This window comes from Pangasianodon hypophthalmus, chromosome 8, assembly GCF_027358585.1.
Source record: "Pangasianodon hypophthalmus isolate fPanHyp1 chromosome 8, fPanHyp1.pri, whole genome shotgun sequence".
NCBI lineage: Eukaryota > Metazoa > Chordata > Actinopteri > Siluriformes > Pangasiidae > Pangasianodon > Pangasianodon hypophthalmus.
Window position 1 is genome coordinate 14,802,334 of NC_069717.1, and position 25,745 is coordinate 14,828,078.

A 25,745-nucleotide genomic window follows, 5' to 3' on the forward strand; every position below is an offset into this window, starting at 1 on the left:
CCATGGACCCAACCTGCCTTGTGTCAACAGTCCAGGCTGGTGGAAGTAGTGTAATGGTGTGGGGAATGTTTTCTTGGCAGACTTTGGGCCTGTTAATACCAATCAATCATCACTTGAGCCTGTTTGAGTATTGTTGCTAACCATGTGCATCCCTTCATGGCCACAATTTACCCATCTTCCAGCATGATAATCACAAAGCAAAAGTTTTTTAACTTTTTAATTTTTGGTGGTGATTGAGTTCACCCAGAGCAGGAAATCGATCCTGCATATGTGGCATCTGCATCTGGCAGCAGTACCTGTTACCATGGGTGTGTATCTGATTTTTTACAAAGGAAACATTCTCTTTGCATGGGAGGACGAATGATGAATTAATTAGCCCCCCCAGGCAAGTGGAAGCGCCAGTGTGCTTGCTCAGTCCCATGTTTTGGTTGCCCGGAAACCTAAGTGACTAGGCTAAAATGTGGTAGCCAATATATGGCAAGCTAGTTACTGACTAAAGGAAAGAGTGTATATGAGTTCTTCCTGAGGGGACAGTTTGTAGCCACAGTCTCCTAATCAGATTTTTTGCACAATGTGTTTGCAACCTTGACCAAAAAAAAAAAAAAAAAAAAAAATCACCAAGTGGTTGGTAATTTTGATCAATCAGTCATCTCGACTGTATGCTGTGGTGTTCTCACATCATAAGTAAATATTATTTTTGTCTGGAAGGCATGATTATTGTCTCTCTAAACTGCTAGCAGATGGACTATGACAGCTTTGCGCTCTACTTTATTTTGCTCAATTTCATTAGTAGTTTCACATACCTGTGTTTGTCATTCTGAAGAGATTATCTGTACATGCTATTTATTGCGCTTATTAAAAACTGTTCTACTGTTAGCCAAATCGCACATTGGTCTATAAGTGTTGTGTAACAGGCTGTGGGATTTGGGCATGTGCTATAGGTACAGCACTGAGGTGCATCACACCACTGTGAAGTCCACAAAGGAATGTTTCCAACATCTTGTTGAATCCATGCCCTGAAGAATTGAGGCTGTTTTGAGAGCAAAGGAAGATCCTACCCAGTATTAGTATAGTGTTCCTAATAAAGTGTTCAGTGAGTGTATATAACTCATTTTTTTTATTAGACCGTTATCATCTGCAGTTATTATGCCATAGTGTCTGTTTTGTGTATGTGTGTTTATGTTGAGTGTTTGATTTTACAGTGAGCTGTCATAATTGCACTATGAGATAAATAAGGTTGAATGTAATTATTATAGACCCTGCACACATTTTACATCCAATCGGTTATATTGAAACCAGTTTGCTTTAAATTTAATGCAAGTTCTGACATATATTTGTCTAACAGCTAATGGACTGTTTTTTCAGATATTCCGCTGTTGCCCTCCATATCATCTCTGAGTGGTTCAGATGATGAGGAGCCTGGTGGACCCTTCAATGTTCACTGGCTCAACAACAAAGAGCTGCACCTGACTCTCACCATGGAGGTGTTCCTCCAGCAGCTCAGGAGCAGTTTGGAGCATCAGAACCCACCACAGGCTAGCCAGGCTGATGATGGTACTTTCTGACCACCTTTTAAACAGGCCTTTTGACTAATTATGACAATTTAGCTGTTTAAATTATTTAAGAATTATATATAAATAAGGTATTTCCTCTTTACAATGATATAGACTATGATGAGGAGGGCAATGGTATAGGCCCTGAGAGCAAAAAAGGAGAGACCAGCTTCAAAAATGGAGCCTCAGTTTCTCTTCCTAAAGCTGCAGTGAATCACCAGGTGGAGGTGTTACTGAATGACTGGAACAGGGGAGCAGACATGCTTTTCAGCATCCACCCCATGGACGGATCACTACTGGTGTGGCACGTTGATTGGCTGGATGAATACCAACCCGGAATGTTCCGACAGGCACAGGTAGGGACAAAAACTGTCACAGGTTCCACCGAATTTAATCTATGCTTATGAAAATATTTTTTTTTTCTCAAATTTTTTTTTTATTAACCCCAATTGGAGCAATAATGCATAGTGTACTGTATTGTTCAAGTCAGTATCACTTCTTTGTGATTAGGAAACAGCCTCGTATGGTAAGACCAGAAAAAACATTTTAATGAAATAAAATAATATATGGTATTGCAACAGATTTTAAAGATGAAGCAAATGGTGTGAAAACTAAAAATGTAAAAATATTTAATTTAAGGATTTCTCAAATAGCTATAAAGGTGAATTAGCTCAATTTCAAAAGGAAATATTATACTAAATTGTTTGTATTTGGATTTTGTCTGTATTAGTATTATTGCTGTGGCACTTAGTATGGTTGTTACTCTTATTACCAATGGCACAAGGAGATTGTAATCCGTGTCTTTTCTGTCACAGGTGTCTTTCGCATCCCGAATCCCTGTTGCCTTCCCTACGGGTGATGCTATCTCCCTCAGCCGCAGCGTAGTGATGTATGCCTGTAACAAAAATGTGGATTTGGCCATCCAGCACGGTCGCCAGCGTCCCCAAGGCGTACAACGCTCCTCTTCAGTTCTAATTGGCCTGGGCCAGGGAAAGCAGTGCCCGACCGGCCTGCGCCTGAGTATCTTCACGCCCCATGTGCTGATGATCTCTAAGCATTCCGATGGCTCGCTCAACCAGTGGTCAGTGAGCTTTGCTGAGGGCTCAGCCTTCTCCACTGTGCTCAGTGTTTCACACAAGTCACGCTACTGTGGCCATCGCTTCCACCTCAATGACCTGGCCTGCCACTCTGTACTGCCCCTGCTTCTAACCACCTCACACCACAATGCCAAGGTGTGCAATCCCATTGCCCACTCAGGGCCTGGGCCAGTTTCTGCAGGCCAAAGAAGCCGGTCATCCCTGGGTGCTGTTCCCCAGGACCCAAATGCAATTTATAGTGAACTAATACTATGGAGGGTGGATCCAGTTGGACCCCTCTCATTTTCAGGGGGTGTGTCTGAGCTGGCCAGAATCAACTCGCTCCATGCATCAGCCTTCTCCAATGTGGCCTGGCTTCCAACTCTCATCCCAAGCAACTGCCTTGGTAAGGGTGTCTGTTTTTTTTCTGTTCTGTTTCTTCTGTTTTTGTGCCTTTTCTACTTATTAATTTACACGTCCCTTAAAGGTGCATATGGCAACTCGCCAAGCGCCTGTTTTGTAGCAAGTGATGGCCATTCCTTGAGATTGTATCAGGCAGTTATTGAGGCTAAGAAATTGCTGAGTGAACTTTCCAATCCTGAAATATCTGTAAGTGTATTTAAGATAAGTGATTTTTTTTTAATAACCAAAATTATCTTAAGATAAAAGGAAAACCTAACACTTCATCTGTTTTGTGTTGCTCAGAAATATGTGGGAGAAGTATTCAACATCATAAGTCAGCAATCTACTGCAAAGCCAGGCTGCATCATTGAGCTTGATGCCATCATGGACTTTGTATGTATATGTTCTTAGAGTAACCTTTCAGGTACAAACAGTAAATTATCATACTACATGTTAATAGTAGTGTTGGGACTTTACACTTCTTGTTATTGCCCCCACAGCAAGGGAAAGAGACCCAGCTGTTACATGTGTTTGAGGAGAACCTGATCTTGGGAAACGAGAAAAAGGATGACTGCTCACAGGAGCTCCCGCCTGCTGAGAATAGTAGGGTGCCTTTCAGGAAATCCATCTGATCTTTGTCAGTTTTTACTATGTGCCTGTGAAATGTAATTTTTCCTTGTCCTTTATTTAGCCTCTGGCCTGGCACTGTTCTGGGCACGCTTCTTTCTGGTGGTGATTGAGTTTACCCAGAGCAGGAAATCGATCCTGCATATGTGGCATCTGCATCTGGCAGCAGTACCTGTTACCATGGGTGTGTAACTGATTTTTTTACAAAGGAAACATTCTCTTTGCATGGGAGGACGAATGATGAATTAATTAGCCCCCCCTAGGGAAGTGGAAGCAGCAGTGTGCTTGCTCAGTCCCATGTTTTGGTTGCCCGGAAACCTAAGTGACTAGGCTAAAATGTGGTAGCCAATAAATGGCAAGCTAGTTACTGACTAAAGGAAAGAGTGTATATGAGTTCTTCCTGAGGGGACAGTTTGTAGCCACAGTCTCCTAATCAGATTTTTTGCACATTGTGTTTGCAACCTGGACAAAAAAAAAAAAAAAAAAAAATCACCAAGTGGTTGGTAATTTTGATCAATCAGTCATTTTGACTGTACGCTGTGGTGTTCTCACATCATAAGTAAATATTATTTTTGTCTGGCAGGCATGGTTATTGTCTCTCTAAACTGCTAGCAGATGGACTATGACAGCTTTGCGCTGTACTTTATTTTGCTCAATTTCATTAGTAGTTTCACATACCTGTGTTTGTCATTCTGAAGAGATTATCTGTACATGCTATTTATTGCGCTTATTAAAAACTGTTCTACTGTTAGCCAAATCGCACATTGGTCTATAAGTGTTGTGTAACAGGCGGTGGGATTTGGGCATGTGCTATAGGTACAACATTGAGGTACATCGCACCACTGTGAAGTCCATTACATTTAACTATGTATACCTAATGAAAACCTTTGTTTAGCAAACTTTAAAAAATAGGAAGTGAGGTTTAGTTTCTTTCCCTAGTTGTTGTCTTTCCACGGTTTGTTTGCTGTTAGCCAGGCAACCACGAATATCAAACAAATAGCATGGATGCAAAATCTGCTCGTCACAGGCGCCCAGGCTGGTGATATGTCCACCCCGTCTTTGTACCTTGCACTGTGATATCTCATGAAGTATTCATAAATGTATGTAAACTTTTGATGCGTTTTTTTTTTTATGCTGGCCCAAGATTAGGTATCCTGTTTTTTTACTCATATTTATTCATTTTATTATCATATTTGTCACATTTTTTTTTTCAGGAGAGACTTCAACCCCTGCTGGTAAAGACACCGTGGCTTCATCATTTATCAGCAACTTGCAAAATGACTCACCATCAGCCCATAAATCACCACTTAGCAGGTCCAACCTGCGAAGTGCCTGTCGCCTCACACTGGTCAAAGAGAGAGTTTTCAGTCAGGAGCTGAAACTTCCAGAAGGCATAGAGGTTATATCTGCCACACCAGCAGCAGGTAGTATGCTTAGTGACTCTGACCAATGTTATCTTAGTGATATCCAGAGATAAAATACAATTTTGATTTACAAATTGTTATTTGTTGTTCACATGTTAATGTTTAACTGAACATTTTGTTTATTACTGTTTAATTAAGTAATGTTTTTAAAAAGAGTTAATTTTGTGAACACATGATTAAATGCCTCTTTGATTGTATCTTTTGCAGGCCACTTAAGCTCGTCATCTCTGCAGCCAACTGGCCGGGCCCCATATCTTCTTGCGACGGCTTGTACAGATGGAACTGTGAGGTTCTGGAGTTGTAGCGTAGTCTCTGACAATGACAAAACTCTTGACACAACTCCTTACATCTGGGAGGAATGGCCTTTGCTAGTGGAAGAAGGTCTCCCCAATAGCAGTGCAGTGAACATTCCTGACAGGCCTGTGGGCATTAGCTGCTGCCACACTAGCCGAGTAGCAGTGGCATACAGGTACTCAAAGCCTTCCAGCCTTGCCAAGAAGTCCCTCATTCACGTGAGCATATTCCAGTGTGAATCCACCGGAGGGTCCCAGTGGATGTTGGAGCAAACACTTGAACTGGATATTTCGAATAGTCTGACGAACAATGGCTCAGATAAACATCTGCCTGTGCCCAGCTTCCAGGACGGTTTAGTGAGTACTGGGGATTGTTTACACAGCAGTGGTAAAAGTCTAGTTCATCTGGACTGGGTTTCTAGAGAGGATGGTTCTCACATATTAACTGTAGGTCTCGGCTCCAAACTGTACATGTATGGGCTGCTTTCAGGAAAACCTCCAGAACTGGGGCTGTCAGACAACAGCAGGGAGCATTGCTCTTCACGGCTTGTTCTGTTGCGTGTAGTGGACCTAGTCTCCTCTGTAGAGGGCTCTTTGCCAATCCCGGTCTCCCTGTCTTGGGTTAGAGATGGCATTCTGGTTGTGGGCATGGACTGTGAGATGCATGTCTACTCTCAGTGGCAGCCTGCAGCATTAGCCAAATCAACACTGACTGCAGGTGATGTAAACGGTGGCAGCATGTGCTCACTTAGCACAGCTCCAAAGCAAGAGGGACTGAGTCTCCAGCCTTCTAAAAAGACTCTTACCAGGTCCATGACCAGCCTAGCTCAGAAGCTTAGTGGTAAGAGGACAATGTATGACCTTCCAGCTGAAATGGAAGACTATGGCTTATTTGAGGCAGCACACCACTTGTTTCCTACCCTTCCTCAGTATCATCCAGTGCAGCTTTTGGAACTAATGGACCTAGGCAAGGTGCGACGAGCCAAAGCTATTTTGTCCCATCTGGTTAAGTGCATAGCTGGAGAGATTGTGACTCTAAAGGACACCAATGTCAACCAGGAGCGTCGTTTACGATCACTCACTATTAGTGCTAGTGGCAGTACTGCCAGGGATCCCAAAATGTTTAACAAAACTGAGAGCTCAGACTACACAGAGATCGACTCCATCCCACCATTGCCCCTGTATGCTCTGCTTGCTGCAGATGATGATACAGCCCCCTGTGCTAAAGGCAAAACATCCAGTGTTAGTGGGGACAGTGGTCATGGTTCCAGCCGAGCAGACACTTATGACGAGCTTTTCCAGACCAGCCCTGTGAGCTTGGATGACATGGATCTCTTAGATGGTGAGGAGGAAGATGCTAAAGCTAAGGTCATTGATCTGTCAAAATACAGTCCCACTTTCTTTGGCCCTGAGCACGCCCAGGTTTTGTCAAGCCATCTGCTTCACTCTAGCCTACCTGGGCTGACACGAATGGAGCAGATGTCACTCATGGCCTTGGCTGATACCATTTCCTCAACCAGCACAGACATTGGGGAGAGTCAGGGAAAGGGTCAAGGTCAGTATATTTTGCTTACTAAATCTTACTACATCTTTATGACTAGCTCCTTTGATGATGTAGATTCTTAACACCAATGTTAGGTGGAGAGACGCTGGATGAATGTGGCTTGAAGTTCCTGCTTGCTGTTCGTTTACACACTTTCCTTCTGACATCATTACCTCCAGTGCATCGTGCACAGCTCCTCTGCCAAGGTACATTTACAAAGCACCACTATCAATATTCAAAATGTCACGTCACGTCATTCCAAAAGTATGGGCTTTTGAGTCAAGATAAATCTATTAGGTGTTTATCTTTGCTCTGGTTTGATTGCATTCCTGAAAGCTAGCAGTGCTGTCAGTTTGTTGTTATTTTTCTGGGTGTTCTGAGTTGTTTGAGGACTTGGGACTTTAATTCTGGTTCCTGGCCTGCAGGACTGTCTACATGTCACTACACCTGGGCATTTCACTCTGAAGCTGAGGAGGAACTGCTCAACATGCTGCCCTGCATGCAGAAAGGAGAACCCACCTGGCCTGAACTGAAAGCCATGGGTGTAGGATGGTGGCTAAGGAGCACTAATAAGCTTCGCAGATGCATTGAAAAGGTCGGTGCAGGCAAAATTTTCTAAACTTTGCTTTAAAAAAAAATATATTCTGTGTATACAAACAGGTCCATAAGTATTTGGACAGTGACGCAAGTTTCATAATTTTGCTTGTGCATACCACCACAATGGATTTGAAAGACTTTCAGCTTTAATTCAAGGGGTTTAACAAAAATATTGCATTAACCATTTAGGAATTGCAGGCATTTTTTGCAGAGTCCTTCCATTTTCACAGGCTCAAAAGTAATTGGATAACTAACATAATCAAAAAAATTAGGATTCAATGACTGCTTGAAATCTGGAACCCATGGACATCACCAAATGCTGAGTTTCCCTCCTTGAGATGCTTTGCCAGATCTTTACTGCAGCCGCCTTCAGTTGCTGCTTGTTTGTGGGTCTTTCTGCCTTCAGTTTTGTCTTCAGTAAATGAAATACATGCTCAATTGGGTTGAGTTCATCGGATGTTTAAGAGCATTTAATTTCTTTGTCTTAAGAAGCCCTTGGGTTGCTTTTACGGTATGTTTTGGGTTATTATCCATCTGTACTGTGAAGTGCCGTCCTATCGGTTTTGCAGCATTTGACTGAGTCAGAGCAGAAAGTATAGCTCTATACACTTCAGAATTCATCCGCAGTCACATTATCAATAAACATGCCATAACACTGTTTGACAGATGATGTGGTGTGCTTTGGTTCATGCGCCCTTCCTTTCCTTCTCCATACTCTTCTCTTCTTATCATTCTGACACAAGTTACTCTTGCATCAGAACTGGTCAGGCTTTTTTTTTTTAGAGGGTTTTTAGCAAAGTATATTTTATCCTTTCTATTCTTGAGTGTTATCAGTGGTTGTATGTTGAGGTAAACCATCTGTATTCATGTTCATGAGGGTGTCTTTTGATTGTAGACTTTGACAATGATATGCCTACCTCCCCAAGAGTGTTCTAGACTTGGCGAGATGCTGTGGAGGAGTTTTTCTTCAACAAGGAAAGAATTCTGTGATCATCCACTTGAGTTGTCTTCAGTGTCTACGCCTTTTAGTGTTGCTGAGCTCGCCAGTGCATTCCTTCTTTTTAAGAATGTACCAAATCGCTTATTTGGCCACTCCTAAAGTTTCTGCTATCTCTCTGCTAGGTCTGTTTTGTTTTATCAGCCTAATGATGGCTTCCTTCACTTGCTTCACTTCACTTCAACACCTCTTTGGACTGCATATTGCGAGTTCCCATGAAAAGCTGCCAAATGCAAATTCAACACTTGGAATCAACTTCAGACCTTTTATCTCCTTAATTTGTCATGAAATAACGAGGAAACAGGCCACATCTGGCCATTAAACTGCTTATCAATCAGTTGTCCAATTACTTTTTAGCCTGTGAAAATGGAGATACTATGTAAGCAAAAACAGCTGTAATTCCTAAATGGTTAATGCAGTATTTTTGTTAAACTCCTTGAATTGAAGCTCAAAGTCTACTCTTCAATCACATTGCTTCATTTCAAATCCATTGTGGTGGAGTACAGAGGCAAAATTACAAAAACCTGTCACTGTCCAAATACATGGACATGTATATGGACCTGGCTGTATTAAAAAAAATTAATTAGAGGTTTTTGGGGTTTTTTTTTTTCTTTTTGTTTTTGCTATTCAATTATTCATGCTCCCATCACTCTTACCAGGTAGCAAAGGCCTCTTTTCAAAGGAATAACGATCCCCTGGATGCAGCCCTGTTTTATTTGGCTATGAAGAAGAAAGCTGTGGTCTGGGGACTGTACAGGTGTGTACTTTTTCATCTTACACTTTGTGAGCTTTAGGGTTAAAAGCAGCTCTCTGCTGGCCTGGTTTAAGTCGGAACTTCTGTCATGTGAAGGTCCCACAAGAATGTGAAGATGACGGCTTTCTTCAGTAACAACTTCAATGAGGACCGATGGAGGAAGGCTGCATTGAAGAACGCATTCTCTCTACTTGGAAAGCAGAGATTTCAGCACTCTGCAGCCTTCTTTCTGTTGGCAGGTTCCCTCAAGGATGCTGTTGAGGTAACTGTACTTAGGGCTGGAATTATTCTATATGATACGGCTAGTTTTTTAGAATTGTGAATACGCTCTTGGGAATTCAAGCAGAAAGTATTTTATTTGGTCAAGTTAAAAAGATATTTTTTGTTTTGAGCACTTTTGCTTAACTTCTCAAAACTTATACATTTGCTTAAGTTTTGTGAAGAGCCGTAATGTAGAAGAGACATTCTGGGTAACCTTTTGTCCTCTTCTAAGAATGCCCTCAATTTAATGTAGCTATTTCCCAGGTCTTAAGAAGCACCAGTGTGTGAAGCTTTGTGATTGTTAACTTTTTTTATGTTTACTGTTGATAAGATCAGTTCCAAAATCAGTTCATCTGTTGGTTACATTGTATATGCAATTTATATGATAATTTCATATAAATCTTACAAACATGAATCTTACAATCAATCGTGTGAACAAGAATCTCAGATGCACAGACAGACAGATGGATGGAAGAACAGATGGACGGAAAACCCAAATCCATAATGCCTCCACCACCTAGTGGCATAAAAAAGAACATCGAAGTTAGCAAGCATAAAGCTTTACATTATATTATTACATTAGAAGTATATTTTAAGGGTATTTGAGGCATACAAATTAGTGAAAAGAAAGACTAAACTTAGTGGCGGTGGAGGCATCCTCGTCCACGCCATTGGAGACAAGTTCTACTTGTATGTCCTTGTGTACACTATTTACCATTTTATTATATACAAGTTGTAAGAATGATAATTTGATTAATCATATATACATTTAGGTTTGCCTGGAGAAGATGCAGGACCTGCAGTTGGCCTTGGTGATTAGCAGATTATATGAGTCTGAGTTTGAGACATCCTCCACTTATAAGAAGATTCTACAGAGGTATGTGTTGGGTCATGACCACCAGATTCCAATGCACCAGGATCCCTTTCTACGTAGTATGGCATATTGGGTTCTAGATGATTACAGCCGAGCACTGGATACTTTACTTGAGCAACCCAACCCAAATGTTGATGCTTTACACCAAGGTAGGAAGTGATGCTATATAACCCAAATGTAATTTTATATTTTAACATATAAAATAATTTGGTTAGTGGTTTTTGTCTTTTTGGCAATTTCTTTTGCTGTTCTTACAGAATCATCTCCTTGCAAACCAGAGGTTTTCAACTTCTACACCTACCTCAGAACCCATCCACTGCTCCTTCGGCGCCATTTTGGATCCTCAGATAAAGCTAAAGTGGGTCTGACTGGACAAGGCAGCATGGCTGACTCCATTAGTCTCACAGAAAGGAGACTGTTCTTCACTACTGCTTATGCTCACTTACAAGCTGGCTGCCCTATGTTAGCTCTAGATGTCCTCTCCAAAATGCCCAGTGTCATTAAGAAATCTAAGATGCTGCACAACCTAGAGCAGCCTTCACCAACATGTAGTGGTCCTGACAATCCAGACAGCGAAAGCGGGAAAGACCAGGCCTCTACACTTGACTGGTCCCAACCTATGTTTAACGGCTTTGGGTCTGTCTCAGACAGCTTATCTTCTCCACAAGACGACCACAGCCACTCGGACTCTGTTTTGAGCTTCGACTGGACTCAGCCTTCCATAACTTTGCAAGACGAGCCTTTGGAGCTGAAGTGGGACAGTGACAAAGAAGAATCTGAAGATGAAGAAGCTGGCCTAGCGATGAAGAAAATCAAACCAGAGAGCTCTGCTGATGCTCCTGACTCTACCTCCATGTCTACAGATGTCACTGTAGACAACTCCCTAGTCCTTTTCGAGGACATCTTAGCTGCTCGGCTGAAATTCATTTCCTGCCTGAAGATGCTAACTGCCGAGCTGCGGACTCTCTCCACCGGTTATGAGCTGGATGGTGGCAAGCTGCGCCACCAACTGTGCCACTGGCTGGAGCGTGAGGTGGTGGCCCTTCAGAAGTGTTGCGGGTACAACCCCTACCTTCAGCAGGTGGCCGGAAGCATCTCGGTTGAGCATCTCGGCCAAGTCAGTGGTGCCTCTGGAGATGAGCAAGAGTACCAAGGGACCGCGGAGCAGGTCAGAGAGGTGCAACACAGGCGCAGACTGTGGCTCCAGAGAAACCAGCCTCTGCTACGCATCTTCCTAAGCTACTGCAGCCTACATGGTTCCCATGGAGGAGGTTTGGCTTCGGTCAGGATGGAGCTGATTCTGCTTCTGCAGGAATCCCAACAGGTATCTTGCATCCTGATACAAATGCTGATAAGTTAACAGAAAGATACATTTTTATGGTTAAATCTGTAATAATAATAATAATAATAAATCAGTAGCTGTATATTAGGTTTGTTAAAAAAGGAAGGTATAGCTAAGCAAGAGCTTACAAGGTTTATTGTAGTGTGAAAGGTACAGAACAATAGACCAAAATGTAGTTAATTGGTCTTGAATGGTTTTGGAAACATCAGCGGGAAATAATTGAAGCACTAGAAGAAAATGCTGCAAATATGACGTTCCAAGCACTGACTGACAGATGGAGCTGAAGCACAGGGCGCGGAGGAGCCCGTCCTCCTTTCTGCAGATCTTTAAACAGACACAAGCTCTGCCTGAGTAAACACAGCAAAATGCTGTCACAGGAATTGGTAGCCACAGGAATTCTGTTCCTGTCTCCTAAATGCGACAGAAGATAGTTTGAGTTATATGTTCTCCTTATTTGAATATGAAGTAAAGAAGTATTTTAGCACATTATCTGACACTATTTCTCTTTTTGATGAATTAATCTACTCTTGTTTGTATTAGGATGACAGTTCTCAGGTTCCTGTTCAGCAGCAAGCATCAGTCCCTCTCCTGCTGGCTTGCACTGCAAGCTCCAAAACTGTGGTGGCCAATCCTATAGTTCATCTGACCAACCTGACACATGACATACTGCACACCATTAATGCTCTGGACTCTCCTCCTCACCCAGACGTCATTAACAATGAGGTATGGCGGATTTCCAGGGCATGGGACATACATACTTATGTATTAATGACGTATAAATTTTCAAAGACTGCAGAGATATATCTATGACACAGTGGCACTGCATTCTAGCCTAATTCCCAATTTTGAGTAATGTCTACAAAATATAATTCTTGAACACACATTTATTATTTGTTGGTACAAATTGTATTGTGGTTGTTTCCAAATGGAGAGCGTTTTTTTTATAGATAAAGAAATTTGCTTCTTGTTGCATCTTTTATTGTTACACTGCCTGTTCTGTCTCTCGCTTCTAATCCAATGGCTGCTTTACACACAGATCTATGTGATGCACACGCTGGCAGCTTCTCTGTCCGCCTGCATCTACCAGTGCCTCTGTGACGGACACAGTTACAGGTGGGTTGGACTCTGTTATAGAGCACCGATTATGTTCCACAAAAATTTGAAAAAGGCTGTTAGCACTTTGTCAAGCATGCTTGTATGCCATAATAGGCCTTTTGTGTAAATCTTCGTACATTTGCATTCAGAATAAATGTTAAAACTGATTTTGCACCAAATATGTGCTCTAAAAACTTTCCATTAATAAAAGCGAATATAACATAACGTATAATATTTTGGGCATGATAACTAGGAGTTTTTAATATTACTGTTTAAGCTATACATCTGTAATGTTTCCTCCCAACAGTCATATCAACCAGTTCACAGGCACTGTCTACGAGAGCATCCTGCTTTCCCATCAGCACCCTGCGCGAACTCTCAGTATGGATGAAGCGGTCATTCCTAACACCTCTCCAGCACAGTGGCCAGGTAGACTCCAACCATATTTTCTTATTTTTCTATTATTGTTATTATTGTTACTATTATTATTAATTCTATTATTATGTTATTGAGTTTCATTTTGAGTTTTTAAAATCTCAAAGTGCTTCTCAAGCTAAATATTAATGATAAAGAACATGTTAAACAATTTTATAGAACCTGTGTGCATCACAAATCAATTATAAATGTGTTGTATATCCTGTATTACTGCACCATTTGTATTGACCAAAAGCAGAGTGCTTTATTGACCAAAGCAGAGTGGGATCAGGTCATGCTGGGGAAATAAAAACGTACGCTGCACGTCTTGCTTCTTCTTCGTACATGTTGATGCTCAGATGGCTCTTATACTAATGCAAAGAAATCCATTCATTCATTCATTCATTCATTACTGCACCATTGAAATACTTTTAAAGTACTTTTAGCAGTATACTGAGCTGATAATAGCTCATGGCCGACATTAACTCTGATTCTCTCTTACTCTGCACAAGCAGCTGGCCTCTGTATCCAGGAATAAAGCGAGTGCTCTGTCTGAGCCACACAGATAGCGGCGTGGCAATATTTTTACTGTTTTTATTATTTGCGCTGCAGGTGTCAGTACTTTGGTTCGTCTCTTGGGTGCAGCAGCAGAGGAGAACCAGCCAAGTGTGGGTGTGCTTCTGTGTGAGATCCTCACAGCCGTCTTCCTCAGCTTGTTTGTGCATGGCCTGGCCACACACTCCAGCAACGAGCTCTTCCACATCGTGGCTCATCCGCTCAACAGCAAGCTGTGGGTGGCTGTGTTTGGCGGGGGGGCTCGCCTTCCTGTAGCAGGAAAATCCAGCAAGGCATCAGGTTAGTGCTTTGTGAAGAGAAGAATTGCTGGTTTTTTGACAGCAGAAGATGCTGACACACATGATTTTTATCTTGGTAGAATTTAAATGTATTATTCAGTAGCTATTAAGGCATTTCACAATCCCATACTACTGTTTCTCATGATACTTTGCTGTGTATGTCAGCCCCAGCTGTGATGGAAGACCAGGAATGGAAGCAGAAGCGTTTCAGGCTGCATTCTTCCAGGAGCAGCTCCAGGGAGGTACCAGACAGCCCAGTCAGCCCCAGCCCTATAATAGAGCAGGAAGCATCCATTTTTAAAGAATGCTTTGTGCCTCCTGAGCTCAGCGTCTGGGACTACTTTATTGCAAAGGTACAAGACAAATAATGTTTTGTCCAGTCTTATCAGTATTTTCAATTCTTATTAACCCTGACATATTCCACATGCATATGATTCCCACAGCCTTTCCTGCCACAATCTGTAAGCCAAGTTGAGTACGATTCAGAGGAAAGCCAGGGGAGTGATGAGGAAGAAGAAGAAGATGGTTATGGAGAGGCTTTTGACCCCAATTCTCCTTTTCATGAACATTCCAACAACAATTCTTATAGGTATACAGGGCTACTGTATGCCATGTATTTTCTGAACATGCTGTGTTTTTTGTGGTGATTAAATGCTAAATTCCTCTGTCCTTAGCTGGTGTTTGATGCGCTTGACCATGGTGCAGCTAGTGCTGGTCAACTTGAAATCATTCTATCCCATGGCTGGCTATGACCTCTTGGGTAAGAACTAAAGCCTTATTCAGTAAAGACACTCCAGGAAGTGCTCAGTTTTTTTTTTTATTTTTTAATTTTTATTTTTTAAAAGCATCTCTTGCCAAAACCAAGATGGAATAAACATGACCTAAGTTTAAAACAGAACAATATAAATGTTTAAAAGAACAGAGACGTGATGCTTCTAGGGGTTTCAGGTAAGTTTTTGAGCTCCTAACAGAGGTATAGCAAAGAGCCTCTGTGTGATCAAGTACAACTTGCATGACCACAAGCCCTACATCAAGCACTTTTAATAAAGGTTTAAAAAAAAAAAAAAAAAAAAGTCAGTTTGTAGTAAAATGAGAAGTATGGAGTACACAAGGAATTTTTCTAGTATAACAATCATGTGTACATCATGAAGACACTCCCCTTTCTGTGGCTTACAGTTTGCTTATCCTGGGTGAATCTATTATACTTAATACTGGTGTCCACTGACAGCATTATTTAAAAGACATAAGCTATAACTGTTATCACAAAGGTGGAAGCACAGAACTGTCTAGAATGTCTTTGTATGCTGTAGCATTACAATTTCCCTTCACTGGCGCTAAGAGGCCCAAACCTGTTCCAGAATTACAATATCCCTGTGCACAAAGCAAGGTTGGCCAAGGTTGGAGTGGAAGAACTTGAGTGACCTGCACAGAGCCCTGACCTCAACCCCACTGAACACCTTTCGGATGAACTAGATTACCGACTGCACCCCAGCCCTCCTCACCGGCCATCAGTGCCCTATCTTACTAATGCTCTTGTGGCCGAATAAGCAAATCCCCACAGCCACTCTCCAAAATCTAGTGGAAAGCCTTCCCAGAAGAGTGGAGGATATTATAACAGCAAAAGTGAGACTAAATCTGGAATGGGATGTTTAAACAGCACATGTGGGTGTGATGGTCAGGTGTTCAAACTTTTGGCCATATAGTGTCTGTCTGGAAATCTTATCCTGTCCTTAAGATAGCAGAATTCCTCAATTGACGGTTGTATTTTAGTAGATTTGTTGCACGAACACCTTTGAGTTTGACTGATAAAACTCAAGGCATGTCTAGGGTTTTGTTATGTGCTATTGTTCACTGGGGTACTGTTGGTGCTGTAGCTGTATGCCTTTGTCTACCCATTTTGTACGTGTGTGTTTTAGATCTACCTGTATGCTCCCCACTGTGCCACTCAGTGATTAAAACACTACAGCGCTGGGAACAGGTGTTACTCAAGAGACTGGAGATTTTCGGTGGGCCTCCTTCCAAATACATCTCCACACACCCGGTTGATGGGACCATGGCATCTGGACCAGCTCTCCTCAGACACAAGGCCTTATTCGAGCCCTCTAACACACCATTCAGGTCAGCTGTGATGAGACATTCTAGATTCTTTTCCAAACACACACACAGAGCCAGTTTCTTCAAATGGCCAACATTGTGGAGTATGATTAAAATGATATTTTGATTTTTAAACAGGTAAATCAAATGCCTAAAAATGCTTAATGTGGGGAAATTCCATTTTTATAATTCTTGCTTGATAACAATAATGAGACCTGTAACAATGAGGGTTGAGAATTATTGTTACTGTATTGACAGTGCATGTTAATCATCTAGGTCCCGACATCATTCTGCACTTTCTGTTAAGAGACTCTGGCAGTACCTAGTAAAACAGGAGGAGGTGCAGGAGACTTTTATCCGCAACATCTTTACCAAAAAGCGGGATCGGACAGAGGTACGCAGTCGTTTGCATGCTTTTCTGATTTGTGCCATCAAGAGTAGTGAAACTATAACTGTGGAGGCTACTGGTTTTAAGAATGCATATAAATTCAAGGAAAAGGTCTGTATATGTAACTGGTTTTGTGCCATAACTGTTGGTTGTGTTGTGCAGTTGTTTTGCCTGAATTTTTGTGATGTAATTAGTGTTCATGTAATTTTTTTTGCTGCTTGTGTGCAGTTTATTTTTGTTAACAGTCTAATTGTACAGTTTTGATGTGAGCTACTGACTTGCATGTTTTCATTTCATGTCTTTGTCTGATGTTTTGTGACTGTTTTGAACAATTAAGTCGGTTGAGGACTACACTGACAGCATGAGGTATTCAGGGATGGAGGAACCTGGTCTCAATCAGGTACTGCTTGTTATATTGTTTTTTGTCGTTTTTTTTTCTTTTTCATTATTATTATTATTATTTATTTTGTTTTTTAGATTTGTTGTGCATGTGGGTTGATGTTGTTGGGTATGCATACATGCTTTACATTTAGTTAATGAAGCACCTTGTGATTTTACCTCTTTCTCTATTACTGTCTTAAGGTGCAATGCATTTCCCTTGCTCTAAATATCAAGATAACTGAATTATTACATGCATGTTTAAATGACTAAAAGATTTAAAAAAAAAAAAAAAAGTCTGACACATTTAAAATTATAATACCGTTTGGCTAAAATAATTATTGACCAAAGCAGAGTGGGATCAAGTCCTGGGGGGGAAAAAAAACTTTACACTGCACATCTTGGTTCTTCTTTGTACATGTTGATGCTCAGATGGCTCTTATACTAATTCAAATAAATTTACTGTTATTCATTCATTCCTTCATTCATGTTCAGCAATAGCAGCTTTGTCCTGGCCTGTCCTGGGAACACTGGGTGAGGGGTATAAATACACTTTAAAAGAGACACCAGTCTATGGATAGGGGATCTGTTTAATGTTTTAGTATCTCTGATTTGAGAAATGGCCATATAACAGGTGATGTCAAATAGTGACAACAGTGTATCTGCACAAGAACACGCCAGACCTTTTACTTTTTTTCAGCAATACATTATCTATATCTGTAGTTTAAACAATGTTGATTCACCTCATTCTCATTAGAATGCAAAAGAAAATCCTGGTGTAGGTTTTATGAAGATAATTCTGTAAATCTGATGCATTTTCACAACACATAGTAAATCCCCTAAACTTTACAGATTTTGCAGAAATATCACATACACAAGCTAACCAGTTTTATGATTGAAATGTACAATTATGCTGTACGGATGTGATGCCTATTGTAACAACTGCACTAATTCACATAATCACCTTTTTTTTTTCTTGTCCCTTAGAGCCACTAAAATAACACTTGGTCACATAACATCAGTTATTTTGTTATATGTAATATATTATGGGAATGTGAGAATTGCTGTAGACAGAAATGTTAGTGGATCAATGAGACTTGAAAATGACGACTCTGTTTCACACAGATTGAGGCAGATCTGGGTTACGCTGGAGGCAAAGCACGCATCATCCACAAGGAATCTGACATCATCACTGCCTTCGCTATTAACAAGGTGCAGAGCTGTGGGAGAGAAGCACTGGCATTTTCTGATTAAAGTTCTGCTTTTAGCTTGTGAAATGGGTGTATGTGTAATGAAATGTATCATGCTTTCACAGGCCAATCGTAACTGCTTAGTAATTGCGTCCACCCATGACATCCAGGAGCTGGACGTGTCCTCCATCTTGGCCACTCAGATACTGACATGGATTGATGAAGAAGCAGAGACGGAAGTGAAGTAATTTTGGCAACTTCCTCTAAACAATACAAATTTCGAATCCAGGAAAATTGTCACAGGGACAAAATAATGGGAAACTTTACTTTGACAATTTTCCTGGAGTCCCACAGCAGGAATTATAGTGTTGGTTCAGATCTCTATTTCCTTTGACCAATTTCTATTATATTTCTAATGAGGCATATACCGTATGTTTCTCAGTTGTAAGACTCCCATCTTCTTTTCACTAGATACACAAAAGCCCTTTACATGAATGAGCTTTAAATGAATAAAATGTGGCATCAGTGTAGCTTATTTCCGCTTTATTCACTGGGCAGACGCTGAAGGAAATTATATTATATATTATATTTGGATCTCATTATTACCTGATTGTCAGTGTGCATGCTTTGTTTTCAGATTCATTTAACCATGAACCACATTAATGATCCATTTAAATTACAGTTTCAAATAACAGGAAGAGAGCAGACACGTTATGTTATTCAGTTCTCATTTGGACCTGCATTGTGTTTCATGCGGTGTTTCAGAGGTGATGATTTCTTGGTGGTCCAGACCCGGGATGACTTTACCACTTTACATGGCACAACACCCTACACACGCAGCAGCCCTGGCACTCCCATTAATATGCCCTGGTTGGGTGGCCACCAGACTGGCAGAGGAGCAGCCATGGTGAGCAGCCCATGATCGTGTTACTGCCTTTCTTATGCCAGCTTATTTCTTACTGCCTATGAGTGGTAAAATTCTGTTTAAGTCTATGGTTTTGCATAATATGAATTTACATTTTCTGTTTCTTAGGATTTGATACTGGTTTCTATTAATATACACTACATGGCCAATACTTTGTGGGCACCTGACCATCATACCCATATGAGGTTTTTCTTCAAACAAGTTGGAAGCACACTATTATATAGTTTCTTTGTATTCTGTAGCATTAAGATTTCCTTTCACTGGCACCCAAGAAGATGCCCAAAGGTGTTCCAGCATGACAATGCCCCTATGGACAAGCGAGGTCCATGAAGACATGGTTTGCCAAGCTTGGAGTGGAAGGACTTGAGTGACCTGCACAGAGCCCTGACCTCAACCCCACTGAGCACCTTTGGGATGCACTGAAACACTGAATGCACCTCATGCCTCCTCACTCCTGACCTTACTAACGCTCTTGTAGCTGAATGGACAAATCCCCACAGCCATGTTATAAAATCTAGTGGGAAGCCGTCCCAGAAGAGTGGAGGTTATTATAACCGCAAGGGGGGACTAAATCAGGAATGGGATCTTCAAAAATGCACCTTTGCATTTAAAAACCTTTGGCCATGTAGTGTATTTGTCTTTAGGATCATTCAGTTTTTATCCTTACAACTGTTTCCTAAAGATGTGGTTTCCTTCTAGAACTTACAAAATGCTTTATCCTCCATGTAGCTAATCAAACGAAACATTAACAACGTCAGGAGGATGACGTCCCACCCTACCCTTCCATACTGTAAGTGCCACCAAGTTACCTTTTTTGCTGGTAAAAAAGATAGTTCTCCCTTTGTGAACATGAATCTTTATCCAGTGTGAAAGACAAACCCATCCAATACACAACTAGTTCCAGTATTCTCTAGTATACCTACCTCTGGTATATTTAGAGAAAATCATGTGGAAGTAGTATTTTTCAGTATAATGGGGTATCTTTTCTTTGAGTACAGACTTAACAGGAGCTCAGGATGGCAGTGTGAGGATGTTTGAGTGGGGCCATTCGCAGCAGATTATCTGCTTTAGGAGCCCTGGCAACTCCAGGGTTACGAGGATCAGGTTTAACTACCAGGGGAATAAGGTGAGTGAACAAAGGTCTCATGTGTTTTACAGTGAATTTAAAAATAGTAGTAAGTATAGCTTTCCTAGTATAATGTAGTATAGGTCATATGCATTAAATTGGTAGGCTTTTATGTTAATATATACAATATATACATCTTTGTTCTTCTAGAGTACTTTAATATTTAGATTTTCTGAATTTTATCTCTATTACAAGTAAGTGATCTTTTATTTTATTTTTTTCCCCCCATAACTGTTCTTCCCAGTTTGGTATTGTTGATGCAGATGGAGCTCTTAGTCTCTGGCAGACAAATACATCAGGGAACACCCCTAAACCCTACCTGGTATGTGCCATCTTTTTTTTTTTTTTTTCTTTTTTTTTGAAGATGATTTTCCTTTGGGGTGGTAACAGACAGTGTTCTTTGTGTTCCTCCTCAGACACTGCAGTGCCACAACAAAACAGCTAATGACTTTGTGTTTGTGGGCTCATCATCTCTCATTGCCACTGCAGGCCTTTCCACTGACAACAGGTACACTGTGCAGACCTGGCATTAGAGCCCGCAAGCCATGGGATCATAGCTGATTGCCTTCTCTGCCTAAACATTACTGCTTTCAACACCTTGTTTCTCAAGTAAACTTGTTTTCTTTCCACCCCTCCCTCCCTCCCTCCCTCCCTGTCTTTCACTATACAGAAATGTGTGTTTGTGGGATACACTGGTCATGCCATCCAACAGCCTGGTTCATGGTGAGCTTACACTACCATGCCTGACACACAGCAGGTTTCAGGTTTCTCTACATTTGTATTGGGACAGACAATAATTGTAGAACCCAGTATTTGAGTTTGAAGTATATTTGCAGCATTTTCAGAGATGATGACATTAAACAACATAAAACACTACAGCAGCAGCAAAACCACTAAGTGCACTTATTACTCTGGTTAAGGAAACCACTTATATGTATTTTGTTTTAAAACAATTTCTTAAGTGCTTCACTTTTATCTTTCAGTGATTTGTCAACATAATGGAGAAATAAAAATGTCTCTTTTTTTACTCTCCTACAAAAAAAAAAAAAAAATGTGGTTCCATCACTTGTGTAAGAGTGGTGTGCTATCACCAAAATTCCATGCGAAGCAGTTCACATGTATTGCATAAATACTGTGCTCATACCAACACTCCACCAACCACTGAGGACTTTATGTAATTGTTTTATACCATATAAATTTGATTTCAATCACCTAATATTTTATTTTATATTAATTTACATTTGCATATAATGATTTTTATTTATAATATTTGTTTAAAAATATTAAATGCAAAGAACATCAATGCTTCTCTTTTCTGTTGTCATTGCTGACTAATATTATAATTTCATTCTGCAGCATTTTATTCAAAATTAAACACATTTGAAGAATTGAAACCAAAACCTCTGTCCAAAACCACCTAAAAAACCTTCTTGTGTAGTGTTAATATTTCATCTATGTTCATGTCTACTGAAGTGCTTTGTCTCTTGGCCATAAGCACCTGTAAGCCCCTCACTACTGCCTTTGACCAAACAACACTATTTAAAGGAAGAAAAGAAAAAAATCTTTAAAAAAAATCTGCTGCTGCAGTTCAGAGAGAAATATTATATGCTTGCTGAGCAACTTGCTAGTCGTGTTTGGTATAACCACATAAGGACACTGGGCCAGATATTTCAATGATAAATGATTGATGTTAACAGTAAATATGTATTAGCTAGCAGTAGTGTTATAACGTTAATGGTGCTGTTACCTAATAAATCCTAATAAATCTGTCCCTCACCTCTGGTCTTCAAATATAAAGCAAATTCTTAGGCTTTTCTGTGAGCACCTCGGACCATGGACAGTGAGAAAAGAAGATTTGAAAGTTGCTCAAACATGCACTGGATTTGCATGTAGATGACCTAGAAAACACAGGACTGGATTTAACTAGATTCTACTGCCAGTAGTTTTAATACTCAAACAAACAAATATTATTCATAAGCTAAACTGCTTCTTTGCCTGCTGTGAAAAGTAGTGTTGCGGGATAATACTTAAATGAAGTGTTGCCATGGCAATATTGACAACAGCAGTCCTGACCATATTATGTGTGAGACACACTGCACTTGGCAGTATTGCTTGTATTTTGTTTAATTTTAAGCATTGTCTATACAGCTGTAAGATAATACACTATATGGCCAAAGATATGTAGACATTTGAACATCACACTCATATGTGGTTCTTCCCCAAATTGTTACCACAAAGTTGGAAGCACACAATTGTCTAGAATGTCTTTGTATGCTTTAGCATTACAATTTCCTTTCACTGGAACTAAGGAGCGCAAACATGTTCCAGCATGAAAATGCCCCTGTGCACAAAGCGAGGTCCATAAAGACGTGCGTTTGACAGCTTGAGTGTCCTGACCTCAACCCCACTGAGCACCTTTGGAATGAACTGGAATGCTGACTACTCCCCAGACCTTCTCACACAAAATCAGTAACCGATGCTGTTGTAGCTGAATGAGCAAATGCCCACAGCAACACTCCAAAATCTTGTGGAAAGCTTTCCTAGAATGGAAGTTATTATAACAGCAAAGGGAGAATAAATCTGGAATGGGATGTTCAAAAAGTGCATATGGGTGTGATGGTCAGGTGTCCACAAACTTTTGGCCATATAGTGTGTACTGTCATACCAGTAATCCATCACCACACCCTTAGCCTATATGAATGGGGCTCTGAAATCTCATTAAGTGTGTCGGTCTGATTGCAGGCTTTAGCTGCCATGAGTCTGGTGCCACTGTGCTGGCTCTTGCTCCCAAACAGCAGCTGCTGCTCAGTGGAGGGAGGAAAGGCTGGATCAGCGTACTGGACCTCACGCTTAAGCTCCAGCGCCAGAGCTTCCAGGCCCATGACTCGGCTGTCAAAGCGCTGGCTGTGGATGCAACTGAAGGCTGTTTCATCAGCGGCTCGGCTGAAGGCAACATCAAGGTATGTTAAATTCATGGTGTTATAGTCCAGAACGTGGTCCATCACAGTATGCACTTTGGGGCAAAATAATGAATGTTTTCATTTATACCAGTATAAGCATAATGTAAAAAATGATACTATTAATTAATTATTATTATTATTATTATTATTAAATAATACTAAATTATAACATTTTTATTATGTAAAGAGACATACTTCTGAGAGAGACCATTTCAGTGTTTCCACTAAATAATAACTGGAGGCAAAGGGAAGTTATTATTTAAATTACCTGCCCATGCTCAGAAAATATTTAGACGAGGGTAAAGGACATTGTATTATAAAACACATCAGTTTTCGATTTACTGCTTGCGGTGTGTTGTCACCATCACACCTCTAACAGCACAAGTCGTGTTTACTACTATGGGACATTAAAAATTACTTGGATGAAGCTGAATTATTAGATTATTATAAACTGGTAAAATGATGTTCATGTGTTTATGGCCCAGAGACAAATGACGCTAATTTGAAGAGCTTTTGTGCAGGTGTGGAACATGTTAACGCAATGCCTACTGCACACGTTCCCGAACGAACACGCCCGGCAGTCCATCTTCCGCAACTTAGGTACAGGCGTCATGCAGATCGAGACGGCACCAGGCAACCACATCTTTTCTTGTGGTGCTGACGGCACCATGAAAATGCGTGTCCTGCCTGACCGTGTCAGCACGTACACCAACAATGTGAAGAATGATGTGAAGTTCATCATTTAGCACAACTGAAGAATTCGGAACAATGTTTGCACAGGGTAAGATGAGCAATACGAACCACTGGGTGATGCGGAACATGGACCTGAGCAAGTCATTGTTTTGGACATGCACAAGACACTGACTGAATTCTAGAGGCTGGACGTCCTTTCATATCACTTAAATCTGGATCAAACATAGAAACATCATATTTAAGCACATTAGATGATATATTTTACCCCTTTTTAAATGCATTACATGGGTAGTCAAATCCTATTATACCACATAAGTAAGCCTTAAATAATCTGTTGCTAAGCAGTGTTGTGATTGTGGTCTAGATAAAATAGTGAAAAGTGTCCTTATATTTATACCTAAAGTACAACCATGGACCTCTGTTACATCATCTATTGGTTCAAGTGAGGGTTGTAAACTTCTTTGCATACTGTAGCTTACACCATTGTGACCATTCTTACATATAACTGTGTACTAGTTTCTGCTTGTATCCCAAATGGTATGAGCAAGGTATTCTGTAATAATGAGATAAACAGTATTTAGGTATTTGTAGCGCAGTCATTGATTTGGTACATTCAAGACCTGTACAGTAAATATGTATATCAGCGCAGGCAATCTAAGTTTTTAAGCTTCTTTTTTCCAAAAACAAACTTGAACTTGGTCAAGAATGCTCTAGTGAAGAAGGATAAGACTTTTCGTACAAAGCACTTTTCCGTAGAGGTAATCCACAGGTAATCAGCATTTTTATGCATTTATGTGTATGTAACTGGACTAGCCTTGCCATAGTCAGTTACAAATACATGCTATTGCCCCCAACAAAGATACAATTTGGTTGATCAGTGTCTGGCTGACAGCTGATAATTTCTAATATATTCTTTACTTTTCTCTGATTCAACACTTTAGCCAATTATCAAGCCCTTGAGAAGTTCAGTCTCAGTTGTGCTGTGCTGCATCCCTAACAGCACTAGTGTTCATTTTAATAGAAATGAGTGTGTCCTTCCCTCTCTCATGCTGCCAAAGTTAAACTCTAGCACTTCTATGCCTTCAGCTTATCATTTTATGACTTGTTCTTTGAATCAAAGGTAAAGGGTACATATTGATAGCCTATGATGAATAAGTAGTTAGACTGATGTTTTTGTCAGCCTTGTGGTTTATGAGGACTGATTACAGTCAGCCATTGCACAAGAATAAAACTTAACAGTGTAAAAATGTACATTAGCTTTACTTCGGGGAGCAACTGAGACGAATAAAATTATTTTGTTTATGTAAATATAAAATAAAGAATATCTTGATTGAACCATACTAACCGTAGGCCATTTAAAACAATTGTTTAACAAAATAAATATTTATGATTAGTGTGTCATTTATAGTAGATCTTGCAAATTATACTCTTAATATATTCTTGTTTTTAGAAATGCCTTCCGGCTATTTTTTTTTTTTTCTTCCTTTGTTTTTAAGCTCTTGCTATAAGATCCCCATGCACACTTCACACACTGGTGTCATTCATGTTGTACAGCTTAAGCTCTAAACGTAGTGATATCACCAATCATTCATAGGATTCCATATTAAAATGAAAAAAATGGCTAAATGAGGATCAAATGTCACTTAACAAGGTGGAAATAAGAAATCAGCTGTAGTTGTAGTGTGTAGCATGTCAGTCTTTCTCCCTTTAATCTCTGAAATGTGAATATACACAAATCCATCTAATTTTATTATGAATATAAAGATTATTGTAAATTGAAATATGTAATATACATAAAATGTAATGGTATAATAAATCACCTTGCTGAAACATTTATGTTAAGGGTATGTGAATTTTTTTTTTTAACTAAGTGAATTGAGCAACT

General features: G+C 40.3%; 1 protein-coding gene across 1 annotated transcript in view; it reads left to right on the forward strand.

Moving 5' to 3' along the window:
* Positions 1-25,696, forward strand: part of dmxl1 (Dmx-like 1) — a 38,205-nt gene extending 12,509 nt beyond the window's left edge. The window contains exons 11-45 of the mRNA XM_053236518.1: positions 1,366-1,554; positions 1,668-1,909; positions 2,369-3,035; positions 3,117-3,238; positions 3,335-3,424; positions 3,532-3,634; positions 3,723-3,842; positions 4,873-5,082; positions 5,290-6,930; positions 7,014-7,124; positions 7,344-7,513; positions 9,172-9,269; positions 9,363-9,528; positions 10,301-10,550; positions 10,659-11,725; positions 12,284-12,466; positions 12,780-12,856; positions 13,146-13,267; positions 13,865-14,107; positions 14,272-14,459; positions 14,550-14,695; positions 14,781-14,866; positions 16,023-16,224; positions 16,477-16,594; positions 16,926-16,988; positions 18,092-18,178; positions 18,282-18,400; positions 18,922-19,063; positions 19,811-19,871; positions 20,080-20,207; positions 20,452-20,529; positions 20,624-20,715; positions 20,878-20,930; positions 22,950-23,167; positions 23,689-25,696. Coding sequence (XP_053092493.1) covers positions 1,366-1,554; positions 1,668-1,909; positions 2,369-3,035; positions 3,117-3,238; positions 3,335-3,424; positions 3,532-3,634; positions 3,723-3,842; positions 4,873-5,082; positions 5,290-6,930; positions 7,014-7,124; positions 7,344-7,513; positions 9,172-9,269; positions 9,363-9,528; positions 10,301-10,550; positions 10,659-11,725; positions 12,284-12,466; positions 12,780-12,856; positions 13,146-13,267; positions 13,865-14,107; positions 14,272-14,459; positions 14,550-14,695; positions 14,781-14,866; positions 16,023-16,224; positions 16,477-16,594; positions 16,926-16,988; positions 18,092-18,178; positions 18,282-18,400; positions 18,922-19,063; positions 19,811-19,871; positions 20,080-20,207; positions 20,452-20,529; positions 20,624-20,715; positions 20,878-20,930; positions 22,950-23,167; positions 23,689-23,913 — 7,877 coding nt within the window. The 3' untranslated portion in view covers positions 23,914-25,696. The remainder of the gene's footprint in view (positions 1-1,365; positions 1,555-1,667; positions 1,910-2,368; positions 3,036-3,116; positions 3,239-3,334; positions 3,425-3,531; positions 3,635-3,722; positions 3,843-4,872; positions 5,083-5,289; positions 6,931-7,013; positions 7,125-7,343; positions 7,514-9,171; positions 9,270-9,362; positions 9,529-10,300; positions 10,551-10,658; positions 11,726-12,283; positions 12,467-12,779; positions 12,857-13,145; positions 13,268-13,864; positions 14,108-14,271; positions 14,460-14,549; positions 14,696-14,780; positions 14,867-16,022; positions 16,225-16,476; positions 16,595-16,925; positions 16,989-18,091; positions 18,179-18,281; positions 18,401-18,921; positions 19,064-19,810; positions 19,872-20,079; positions 20,208-20,451; positions 20,530-20,623; positions 20,716-20,877; positions 20,931-22,949; positions 23,168-23,688) is intronic.
* The last annotated feature ends 49 nt before the right edge of the window (positions 25,697-25,745 follow it).